Below are 11,868 nucleotides of genomic sequence, written 5' to 3' on the forward strand. Positions count from 1 at the left end.
CCAGTTGCCGGAGGAGGCGCGGCGGCGACGGGCGCGCTCGAGCTCGAACTCGTCGAGCTCGAACTCGTCGAGCTCGCGCCGGTCGAATGCCGGCGGCGGCCGGGCATCGTGGTTGAGCCAGCGACGCGCCCCCCGCTTGCGCGCGGCGTCAGATCTGGCGCGGCGGCGGCGCTCCGCCTCATCCCCCGAGTCGGCCATGGTGGTTCAAGGCTCGCCGGCGGCGAGAAATCGAGCGGCGCGGTGGGGAATTGGAGGGGAACGCGGCGGCGGGAGGATAGGGTTTCGACCCGCATCTGCCCCGCAAACCCGCAGTTATAGTGGCTCGGGGGTTGCGTTTGCGGGCTGCGGCAAAAAAATTTACGGGCCGGTGCACCGATGCGGGCTCTGGTCTGGCCAGAAAAATAGGCCGAGCCCGTCTAATCGCCGAAATTATGCGGGTTTGCGCCGGATGCGGGGTCTGTTAGAGTTGCTCTAATGCCCATCACCACAGAGCTCCCAAGGCGGCCGTCCGGAGAAGTTCAAGTTTGAAATGCGAGTTTACAGAATTTTCTGGAAAAAAAAATCATACATGCTCGCTGGGCTTGGACCAGAACAAATTTAGCCCACATTCTATTTGCCCACCTGTAATTTACCCTAAAAAAGGAGATCACGTGCGATGCACATGCCAGTAAAACGCAACGCGTGCCGCATCGAAACGAACGGGGTTTTATCGCGAGACGAACGGACACGAACGAGCGCGCCTCCTTCCTCTCTCTTCACCCTCCACCGACGATGGCCCTGTCGGCTGCCAAGGCGGCGCCGGCGACGCCTTTCTCGTCGCAGCCGCACGGCGGAGGCGTCCTCCTCCGGCGACCTCCGTCACCGCCGCCGCCCGCCGCGGCGCTGCGCCTCGGACCCCTCTTCTGGCCGTGGCAAAAGGTCCCGACACGCCAGCTCTCCTATACATGTCTCCTGCATATTATACAGTCACACGTTAGTCGAGATCACACACACACACACAAGCAATCTTTTCTCACCGAGTACAAACCGGTTGGAATGCGGCGATCTCACATCAATTTTGCATGAATTTCGTAGCGACGAGTTATACCCGTGCAACCATCGCAGCACTTCCCCTGTTTTTGATACAAAAAAAAACATTGCAGTCTTGCTTATCCAGAGCCTTAAACTAGGGTACTGGCGATGTGAACTGTGAGGCAGGCATGCAGGGCTTGGTTGCAGTTTTTAACACAGTATCGAACTATGGGCACAACAATGAATGGTTACACAGCGCCCTCTTTTTCACAGTGTGTTGCTGATTTTTGAGCTGTTCTGAACCTACGGTACGGTACAGCTCGCCATCAAAGAGAATGGCGAGTAGATGAGACACGAGGACAAACTTCATGTTCCGTCTGAGTTCGCACACACCCACACTCGTTCACGAGGCAGGAACGCGATTAGATTAGCAGAGCAGTACTTTAATCTGTGGTGTCCCAGGGGCTGCGGATCAAACGGAAAAAAGCCCCTGTTCGTTTGGTTCAGAGCTATTGTCGATATGCATTCAGATGCTGCCGTTCCTCTTTACCGAAGCCGTGCACGGCGACCCAAAAGTTCCACATCGCGTGAGAACGGTTACAGGCTTGACAGAAGTTTGCTGTTGCTGTGCTTATTTTAACTCTAGGTGGGTGAAAAGCTACTGACATAGCGTCTCTAGTAAAATTGGTTGATAGCACCTCTCGAGAAAAGGAGAAAATGGGTTGGTTGATTCATCAGACCACGGTCAAAACAAGCAGAGGGTTAGTTGACCTGATCAGCTCTCATCCCTCTTCCACAATGTCCTGATGGACCAGAGCAACATTGAACTTTTAACAAGTGCAGTGTCCAGAAATTTGTAAAGCCAACTCGCTAATTGTTCTTGTTTGTATGCTCACATGACAGTCTGAACCATAACATGCAACACAATCTTCAGAAAAAAAAAGAGGACTGTACAATTAGTACGTTAGGTTATCAACTCTTGTTCACTGAATTCTGCTCAAGGAAACATTGCTGTTTCACAAATGTAGGTGAAAGTTGGGCCCCTTTCGGTTTCCCCCATGGGTTTTGGAACATGGGCATGGGGCAACCAGCTGCTCTGGGGCTACCAGGAAAGCATGGATAGTGAACTGCAGGAGTGTTTCAATTTGGCTCTGAAGAATGGCATAAACCTTTTCGACACCGCCGACTCTTATGGAACTGGGAAGTTGAATGGCCAAAGCGAAAGGCTGCTCGGCAAATTTATCCGCGAGTGCCAAGGTTTCGATTGTTGGATAGCATAATTTGCTTAAAATGAATTCAGCAACATAATTGTTCTATCATTTGTATGGCTTAAATTTATGACACTTTCTATGCCCTTGTATTGTCACAGGGCCAATAAAGTCTCCAGACGATGTGATTATCGCAACTAAGTTTGCCGCGTATCCTTGGCGACTAACGTCAGGCCAGTTTGTCAACGCCTGCAAGTACTCCTCCAATTTGTGTGCTTAATGTACATCAGCCATGTTTCCTTTTGTTCAACTCCATTCAGTGGATTTGTGCAGAAACATATAGCTCATTGGGGACGGAGCATATCTGAGCAGTTGCATTTCCTTGAGCTCCTAATCACCTTACGGAGTGCCTCTTTTGCAGGTCATCATTAGAAAGGTTACAGATCGATCGGCTCGGAATAGGGCAGCTGCATTGGTCTACTGCTAACTATGCACCTCTGCAGGAGCGCGCTCTCTGGGACGGTCTAGTTGAAATGTATGACAAGGTTGCCATTTTTTCAGGCAAATCATATGGTGCCATCGATATAAGTTTCTGAATTCCTTTCTGTGCAGTGCACACTCAGTCCTACATATGTATGATTTGACTATCATTTCTTCAGATACATAACTGGCCAAAGTTTCTGAATTAAGATTTGTGCAGTGCACACGCCATGCTACGTTTCCTATGATTCATTTGACTGGAAGTTTGTGGCGTTTTCAGGGTCTTGTCCGGGCCGTGGGTGTGAGCAATTATGGGCCGAAGCAGCTTCTGAAGATCCACAGCTACCTAGCATCCAGAGGTGTCCCCTTGAGCTCAGCTCAGGTTAGCTGCGAGAAAATGGCTGGCCGTGCATCTTCGGCCTATTGGGCCTAACTATACTTCTCATTCAGTGTAGTTATGCCTCAAACTTACTGTGAATGCAGGTGCAGTTCTCGCTGCTGAGCATGGGCGATGAGCAGATGGAGCTGAAAACCGTGTGCGACTCTCTCGGCGTTCGTCTCATCGCTTATAGCCCTCTTGGGCTGGGCATGCTCACCGGGAAATATGACGCCTCTAACCTTCCAAATGGGCCAAGGTAATTGCCGATGGGGGACGAGCAAATACGCCGTTTCCCTTTTCTGAAATTGCATTGCAGTTGATGAGTGTATGTTCTTCTCTTCTTCAACATATCCTGCAATGCAGATCTGTGTTGTTCCGGCAGATTCTTCCTGGGCTGGAATCCCTGCTGTCTTGCTTGAGTGGTATTGCCGACCGAAAGGGCAAAACCATGTCTCAGGTACGTGTTTTCCTAAGTGCAGAACGACTTTGGAGTGACCCAAATTTTGCTAAATGATGAGGGGTCTGTCACAGCAAGTGGTCTTCTTTTACATAGTAAAGGCAGAGTTCTTGAAATGTGGCTTTACCCTACAAGAATTTGTTAGAAAACCATGTGCATGCCATAATTTTACATCTTTTTTTTCTTTCAGTCAAGGAGCTTTATTAAACACTAATAAGGATTACAATCATACTGTAAAACATCAGTAAGAAAAGCAGGAATGAAGTCCATCCAAAGACATCTCCTTCTAGTGCTGCTAGTCTGTTTTGCACGTCTGAGAGCTGCCTCATTGGCTTCCCTACGAGCATAACTCAATACACCTACCAAAAGCTCCTCCCAATTCTTGAATCTCTATGAAAATTGCAGCTTCTTTTTCTCGTTTGGTAACAATAGCTTTGCACGAGCTACGGCATGTCTCGGACGTGTGCATGTAGCTAGGAATGTGAGGCGGTTTAGGCTGCAGGTGGGCAGGCATTAGTCGGCAAGATCAAGCCATCCCACTTAGGCCCTGTTGGCTTCTAATGACATGTGGATTAGCTTCACTCGCAAAATTTGCTTTACCACTCAAGTACGCTTGGACGTGCTTTAGGCAATTGCACGAAAAAAGGTCCGAATCTAGATTCAGCTTCACTGGCAGAGATGATTACAAATAGTTGTTTGCTTCAGTTTCTAATTTTTCCCACAAAAATCTGCTGACTAAAGCTGAAACAAACAGGGCCTTAAAACATTTTACAGGGTTCCACGGTTAAGACAAAAATTTGGTGGGCTGTCCCACTCAGCCCACCGGGGCCCATCTGTCCCACATATCAGCCACTCGACACGCGCTGGCCTACTCGATAATGGGAGGTGTTGTGTATCGCTCAATGCGAGCAACAATCCTCACGCCGCTCGGTCGCGAGGTCGCGCCCCTAGCAGCTAATGGGCCTGGGCCAGCGCTCGAGCCAACTCCAACAAACGAATGAGCGAGTGTCGAGTGAGCGTACGCGAGTTTTTCTCATTGGCATTTAATAAAAATCATGAATTTGGAAAAAATATTCTAATTTTTTTAAATGCACGCTGATTCAAAAAAAATTGTGAATTCAAAAATAGTTCACAAATTCAAAAAATCATGAAATAGAAAAATGTTCATAAATTCAAAAATATTCATAAGTCCAAAAAATCATGAGTTTGAGAAATGTTCTAAAAATCGCAAATATTCATGAATTTGAAAAAATGTTCGTCAATTCAGAAAAAAAATAGAAAGCAAAAAGAACAGAAGAAGAAACGAAAAAAAAATCTAAAACCAATCAAGAAAACAAAAAAAGTATAAGAAAAAAAATAAACAAAGAATCCATCCAAAAGCTTCACAAAACCCGTGGTGAAGCTTCCCTAAACGAGTCAATCGCTTAGTCGGGAGCGCTTGCCTGCTAAAGAGCCAGCCCACTGGAGGTGGTATATAGGCACTTGCAGGTGATACATATCGCAGCAAGTAATACAGATACATAATATTAGTGGTGACGCAGTAATTCCTATATGACGTGCCTTGCGTCAAAGTGTCGTCCCTTCACACACGAGATTGAGCGATCGACAGAGATATGGCCGGCCCATTTGCAGAGAGAGAACATAGTACATGATCCAATATTGGGAACCTTTGAAAGGTTCCTATTTGTTGGAAAACCACTCATGATCCGTTTTTCGTCTTTCTAATGTTTTCTCTTTATGTTTTTTTTCTTTCCTTTCTTTTTTGGTTTTTCTGTGCCTTTCCCCCCTTTTGTATTTATATTAAAAAATTCACAAATATCAAATATATTGTTGTTTTCGAATATTGGTTGGATTTTTTAATATTTCATTTTCAAAATTTGTTCACAAATTCAAAAAAATTGGGTTTAAAAATACGTGTTTCCAAATATTGTTTTGAAATGTCCACTAATTAAAATAATATTCTATAAATTGCAAAAAATATTCATGTTTTCAAGAATTATTTAGAATTTCAAGAAACTTTCCGTTTTTAAAAAAATGGGAATTTTTCAACACAACCGACAAGGTATTGCATCGCCATGCAGCGAGGCTTCCTTGGACGAATTCACCGTACTCAGATGGTCGCGTGCCGGTTCCTCTCACCTAGTCCTGGCCATGGGCCACCCGGCCCGACGCTGCTCTCGAGCCGGTCCTGGGCCTAGGTTTTGAGCCCAAAGACTAGGTTGGGCCGGGCCTGGGCCCGCTGTTTCTGTCGTTTACTGAAGAGGCCCGGCCCGAGGCCTGAGGCCCGGTGTGTTTTTTGCTGTGACGGGCCGGGCTTGGGCCTGAAAAGTAGGCCCGACTGCCGGGCCGGGCTCGGGCCTGAGTTTTCTACCTCGGGCTTGGTCAGGCCTGGCCCGAAGCCCGGCCCGGCCCGGAGGATGGCCAGGTCTACTCTCACCCATGGTATGCATGTGACCCGGTGCGGAAAGTGACACACTCCAATCGGAGTCACCACCACTGCCCACGACGTTCTGCTTGTTTCTCCACCACGATCAAACTCCCAATGACAGTGTCTTTGCCCATGTTTAGTTTTTTTCTTTTGAGACAATTGCCCATGTTTAGTTGGATAGTACTAGCCCGCTAAGCCCACCTACGTATTGGGCGGGCTCCCCCACTATTGGCCATGTCAGGATCAAGTGAATTGAGGTGTGTTAGCGCTGTGTGCAGAAACTCTTAAGGTATGTTTCTGGGAGCCTCATATATGAAATTTAGTGGACTGACCGATCCAGCCACTTTGGAAGCGGTGGCATGCCATGAGGCACTGGTGCTAACCGCTGACCTCCATTGGATAGCGTGGTGATCACTTCTAATTGTCAAGGCGTTGTTCGAGATATCCAGGACCGAACAGGAGGACCATATGCTACGATAGTTAGGGAGATTAATGTGACTGCTACCATCTTTCAGCAGTGCTCCTTCATCTTTGAAGGACGAGAACTAATGTTGAGGCACATAGCCTCGCTAAACATGCTTTTGGTCTGGGGTCCGGCGCCACCTGTGGCTAATAAACCCGCCAGACATCAATTGTATCCCTATGGTTATTGAGTGAATAAAGTAAGCATGTTTAGACTCAAAAAAAAATGTGGATTGAGGTGTGATGTCCATCCCCTCAAAAAAAGAAAGGTGTGATGTCCACCGGCAGTCCCACCTGTAGCCTGAGAGGTGGTCATGCTATCGCGGTCTTACCACGTGTAATTTTATTTTTATTTTTTGAAGATGCTATCCCCCAGCCTCTGCGTTGTTTGGTGCACATACCACGTTTTTTCTATTTAATGATGCCAAGTAAAAGTCAAACATCGACATTGAACAAAATGGCAAACATAAAACCCAAGGCCATTCAAATAGAATCTGCCTGCAGCATTTATCTCCAAAAATTCCACGACAAACGCGATGACATGTGAGATTTGACTGAATAACGACAAGTACACTACCGCTAGCTAGAGTTTTCAAGAAGAGATCGTCCCGCGTTCGTCAATGTAATTTGCAATTAGCATATATATATGGTCATACATATGCAAATCTGATTTTTTTTACACTGATAAACAAAGCCTGACGCTTAACTGAACGCAGGTGGCTATAAACTGGTGCATTTGCAAAGGCGCAATTCCGATTCCGGGCGTGAAAACAGTCAGACATGTGGAGGACAACTTGGGTGCGCTCGGCTGGAGGCTGAGCCCTGATGAGATCTCAGAGCTGGAAGCCGCGGCGATGGAGTGCCCCAAGAAGATGGTTCAGAACATATTTCAGACCGCATGAGCAAACTGGAAACTGCAGTAACGCCAATATTAAACACGACATCAACCTAAAATAAAGAGCAGAGAGATACCCTTCGTTTTGTGCAGAAAAGAGACATGTTGCTTTCTCTCCTCTGCGTTCAGAGTTCAGTTCAGAACTTCCGAGTTCAGAGACATGCCATTGTAAGCTCTGACTAGATAACTAACTGTAGCTGATTGCTGAGACAGAGTATTCTGGTGTTGGTATGGACAGCAACAAGCCACGGTAAACGCAGAATCGAAGCGTGCGAGCAAAAAGAGAAATCGGGATGGCAGTTGACAAATCATCACTGACAGGAAATTACGCCAAATTTATTCCGATAATACATGCATGATGCATCTCGCAGTACGCTCCCCAAAGACTAATTTAGCGTGCTGCTTAACACACTAGCATGTCCATCCATCTGAACAGATTCAGATGGCGCTTACTTAGCTAGTAAATGTAGGAGTATATACTATAATACATTACATGCCATGAGGCATCAGCGCTTGGTGGTTTACGCAGCCTCTTGGGTCGTCAGACGGCCTTGCCGTACTTTGCGGCGGCGGCGGGGGTGTCCTGCTGCTGCATGAGCGCGAGGGCGCGCTCGAACTGCGCCCAGCGCTGCTCCAGGGTGCCGTTGTAGCCGACGGACATGCGGATGAGGCCCGGGGAGATGCCGGCGCGCGCGCGGTCCTCGGGGTCCATCTCGCTGCTGGTGCTGTTGCCGGAGCAGGACATGAGCGTGTCGTAGTAGCCGAGGCTGACGGCCATGAGGCCGAACTGGGTGGTGTTCTGCAGGTGGTACATGAGGCGGTTGGCGCGCTCCTCCGTGCCCATGTCGAGGCACAGCATGCCGCCGGCGCCGTAGCCCGGGTTGCCCATGGCGCGCAGCCGGGCGTGGTGCGGGTGGTCGGGGAGGCCCGGGTAGGTGACGCGGAGGCCCTGGCGCCGCATCCGGGCCGCGAACTCGGCGGCGCGGCGCGAGTGCTCCTGCATCCGCAGCGGCAGGTGCGGGAGGCGAGCCGCCAGCTCGGACGCCACCTTGGCGTTCATCGTGGGGCCCAGCAGCATCAGCGCGCCGTCCTGCAGGTCCATCATGGAGTTCACCAGGCTCGCCGGCCCGCAGATCGCACCTGGAATCGTCAACACTTGTTAGTCATTACTACTCCAATGCTGAGTCAGGTGCTGCAAGATTTCACATAGGTTGATGATTTGTCAGATGCATGCATACCTACATGATACTACATGCAAGTTTGCGAGAGATCAGTTGTTTGTTGGTGATGGTGAGTGGGTTCATGTTTGGTTCGGTGTATCGCGCTAGGCACCAAAACCGCAACCACAAGAGACCATCGGCACCGCTTGGAGCGATGCCATGACAGGACTACTACGGACCAAAGAAAATGAATGTGTGGGATGTGCACCGTTCACGGGCTGGCAATTATTACTGGCAAGAGGAACAGCTCGCTCGCGCAATGATCAACCAGATGGCGCGAAAACGCGCAAGGAGCCAAAGAAGGACGACCCCGTAGCGTAGCGTCGTCCATGGACCGTGGAGAGCTAGCAGGCAGCTGAGGCTCCATCATTCGCGTCCGGCCGCGAGACGATCGACGGTGGTGGTGGTGGCATGCGAGGGAGCGTACGCGTGCGCGGCCAAAACGGGTTAGGTGGGACACCACGCGCACCAGCTAGAGATAAGTAGCCACTGCTGGCTACAGACGAGTACTCATGGTACGTACTCCTCCGTTCAGAATTATTTATCTCGGAAATGAATATATTTAGAACTAAAATACGTCTAGATACATCCATTTTTGCGACAAGTAATTTCGAACGAGGGGTACATGTGAGGGTGAGCATCGCTGACTCATCGCTTCGTCCTTTTGGCCTTGTCTCCGCACGGGGGCGGCGACCACCTTGCGTGGGGTGCAACAGTGAGAGGCGCCCGTGTCGAGAGCCTCTTTGCATATATGCATGCTCCCGTCAAGTGATGGCCCGGCCACCGGCAGTGAATTACCCGCTACTGAATTGTGCTTCTACAGTACTCACTCCGTATAAAATTTAGTAAATCAGAAACATTTATTTTAAGATGAAAGGAGTAATATGTTTTTACCAAAATATTCATGATTGTACTATCCAGTATCAGTAAGGTAGCCACTGCAGATTTGGTTAGGGGGTTGGGTAGTGACTAATCTAAATAGAGCACGTGTTTTTATCCACAGTTAGGCACAAGTAATAGTACTAGTACTATTATATGACCAACTACATAAACTAAGGATTACGATTGATCATATCATAATCGTTACTTAGAGGGGTACCAGTTTCTCCTAATTACTACTCAACGCTGTTCCATCATATTCTTACCATTTTCTCCTAATAATTATAGTACTACTCACCGCTATTCCATCATTATTCCAGACCGTTTTTTAAACATGGATATACTATTCTTTTCTTTTCTTTTTTCTAGTTGAACCTATGCAGCCCCGGGATGTCCCGTGTCTCAGGGCATTGCATGTGAGCTAGCACTGCTGCTTTGAGCGTAGCTAGCCCCACCATGCATGGTAGCACGTACCATCTGTTTGGGTGTGTCAAGTGATACTACTGCCGTAGTTTTTTCCTAACTTTTTGAGAACTAATGACACGTCCGGAGAAAAGCAATGCTATTCATACGTTGTATACTAGTTTTACAAAAACGTTACGCACCAGTTAAATAAGATGACGGTTGACTAAAAACGTGGGGTTGTTGCAATCCAAAATAAAAAACTAGGTAGTACGTATGGACTTTGTCGAACTTTTAAGTTGGGGAGATAGGCTTGCATGCGTGGGACTTTTAACCAGCATACGTGGATCGTTGTAAGCAACAGCTGTTGCCCTTTCTTGTCTTTGCATGCGTGCATGGAACATGCAACATAACCTGGGAGTAGTTCCGGGATGTGTGCGTCCTTACCGGCGATGATGTCGGCGCCGCCGCTGATGAACTTGGACACGCTGTGGACGACGACGTCGGCGCCGAGCCGCGCGGGCGAGACGACGACGGGGGTGAAGGTGTTGTCCACCACCAGCTTGGCCCCGGCCTCGTGCGCCACCCGCGCCAGCATCGGGATGTCGGCCACGGCCAGCGTCGGGTTCGACATCGTCTCCACGTACACCACCCGCGTCTCCCCCGGCCTGATGGCCGCGCGCACGGCCGCCTCGTCGTCCGCGTCCACGAACGTCGCCTGCACGCCGGAGGTGCGCGGCAGGAACCGGGACAGCAGCGCGTGGGTGCCGCCGTACAGGCAGCGCGACGCCACCACGTGCCCGCCGGCGCCCACCAGCTGCATCAGCACGCAGGAGATGGCCGACATGCCGGACGCCGTGCAGTAGGCGGCCTCGGTCCCCTCCAGCGCGGCCATCTGCCGCCCCAGCGCCAGCACCGTCGGGTTGAAGTGGCGGCTGTAGATGTACAGGTCGCCGCGCTCCGGGCCCAGCTCCCCCGTGAAGAGCCGGCGCATGGTGTCCGGCTCCATCACGGTGAACGTGGCTGAGGCCTCGATGGACATGTTCACGCCGCCGTGCTCCCCGAACTCGTGCCGCGCCGCGGCCAGTGCCACCGCCGGGTCGGACTCCCGGCGGCGCGCCTTGGGCGCCTTCTCCTCCGTGCTGCCGTTGTCGTCGCCGAAGCCGTCGTTCTGCGGCGGCGGGCGCTTGAGGAGGGTGAGGGGCTCGGCGGCGGCGAGGACGTGGGCCATTGGGATCGTAGGACGGATGACTGGATGTTTTTGCAGAGAAGAGAGCGCGAGATCGATCAAGAGCGGTGTGGGGAAGCGAGCAGGGGACGGTGCCAACTTATAGCCGATGATCAGGAATTCAGGATCTGGCAGGTAGTCCGGAGTTGGGAGAGCTGCGAGCCGTGAACGTGGACAATACGGGCAGAGGATTGGAAGGAGGAACGTGCCGGAAAAAAAAAGATCGTACGTTCTTTGTAAATTGTAACGTCAATAATAATGCATGACAAGTGTAATGTTGAGCATTTTTTGTGCCAAAAGATCTGGAAATCGTAACGCATGCATCATGTTTTACTTCCTCGAGCCTTTTATGTATATAGACATAATCTAGCGTGTAGGTTCACTCAGCTTGCTTTGTACGTAGTCAACATTGAAATCTCTTATATTTCTCCGTGAGTAATGAGAATCTTCTTTCGTCGTGCAGAAAAAATCTCTTATATTTAATAAGTAAGGGAGTAAATTTTATGCGACAGTTCGTAACAGCATGCCAGGCTAATTTTGCCCTCTAACCGGCCGGCCAGGGTGAATATGTACGTACAGCAAACCAGGTTCAATGCACTAATGTTCGGCGGTGAAAAGAGACGGCGTCCATGTTCAATGAACCGAAACGCAGGCCTCCTATCCTATACTAAGGCGACCATTACTAGTAGCAGTCAAAATTGGCCGCCATGCATGCTAATTCTGGTACGTCCTCCACAAAGATAGACGATTCGTGCAGATTTCGAATGAATCTGGCCGTGAATCTTCCCAAATCTAGCAGCAAAAGTGAGCATCCGAGGG

The 11,868-nt window shown here is 49.7% G+C and overlaps 2 protein-coding genes across 2 annotated transcripts; one reads left to right on the forward strand and one right to left on the reverse strand.

Annotated features, from left to right (window-relative positions):
* Positions 1–667: 667 nt before the first annotated feature.
* On the forward strand, positions 668–7,575 carry LOC123181338 (pyridoxal reductase, chloroplastic). Its single transcript, XM_044593590.1, has 8 exons — positions 668–918; positions 2,040–2,268; positions 2,381–2,474; positions 2,641–2,764; positions 2,980–3,081; positions 3,183–3,334; positions 3,442–3,535; positions 7,142–7,575. The coding sequence occupies exons 1-8, from the start codon at positions 772–774 to the stop codon at positions 7,325–7,327; spliced, it is 1,128 nt and encodes a 375-aa protein (XP_044449525.1). The 5' UTR covers positions 668–771; the 3' UTR covers positions 7,328–7,575.
* A 60-nt stretch (positions 7,576–7,635) lies between these two features.
* LOC123181337 (methionine gamma-lyase) lies at positions 7,636–11,139 on the reverse strand. Its single transcript, XM_044593589.1, has 2 exons — positions 10,269–11,139; positions 7,636–8,460 (listed from the first exon to the last, which is right to left on the reverse strand). Exons 1-2 carry the CDS (start codon positions 11,050–11,052, stop codon positions 7,862–7,864), a joined length of 1,383 nt encoding a protein of 460 aa, XP_044449524.1. The 5' UTR covers positions 11,053–11,139; the 3' UTR covers positions 7,636–7,861.
* Between the last annotated feature and the right edge of the window lie 729 nt (positions 11,140–11,868).

This window comes from Triticum aestivum, chromosome 1D (assembly GCF_018294505.1).
Source record: "Triticum aestivum cultivar Chinese Spring chromosome 1D, IWGSC CS RefSeq v2.1, whole genome shotgun sequence".
Taxonomy (NCBI): Eukaryota; Viridiplantae; Streptophyta; class Magnoliopsida; order Poales; family Poaceae; genus Triticum; species Triticum aestivum.

Excerpts from the sequence above, each read along its gene's own strand:
- LOC123181338 (XM_044593590.1), top strand. The coding sequence starts at position 772 with ATGGCCCTGTCGGCTGCCAAGGCGGCGCCGGCGACGCCTTTCTCGTCG. Across the intron at positions 2,475-2,640 it reads CAGTTTGTCAACGCCTGCAA|GTCATCATTAGAAAGGTTAC; the intron begins GTACTCCTCCAA and ends CCTCTTTTGCAG. Across the intron at positions 3,536-7,141 it reads AGGGCAAAACCATGTCTCAG|GTGGCTATAAACTGGTGCAT; the intron begins GTACGTGTTTTC and ends AACTGAACGCAG.
- LOC123181337 (XM_044593589.1), bottom strand. The coding sequence starts at position 11,052 with ATGGCCCACGTCCTCGCCGCCGCCGAGCCCCTCACCCTCCTCAAGCGC. Across the intron at positions 8,461-10,268 it reads CGGCGCCGACATCATCGCCG|GTGCGATCTGCGGGCCGGCG; the intron begins GTAAGGACGCAC and ends TGACGATTCCAG.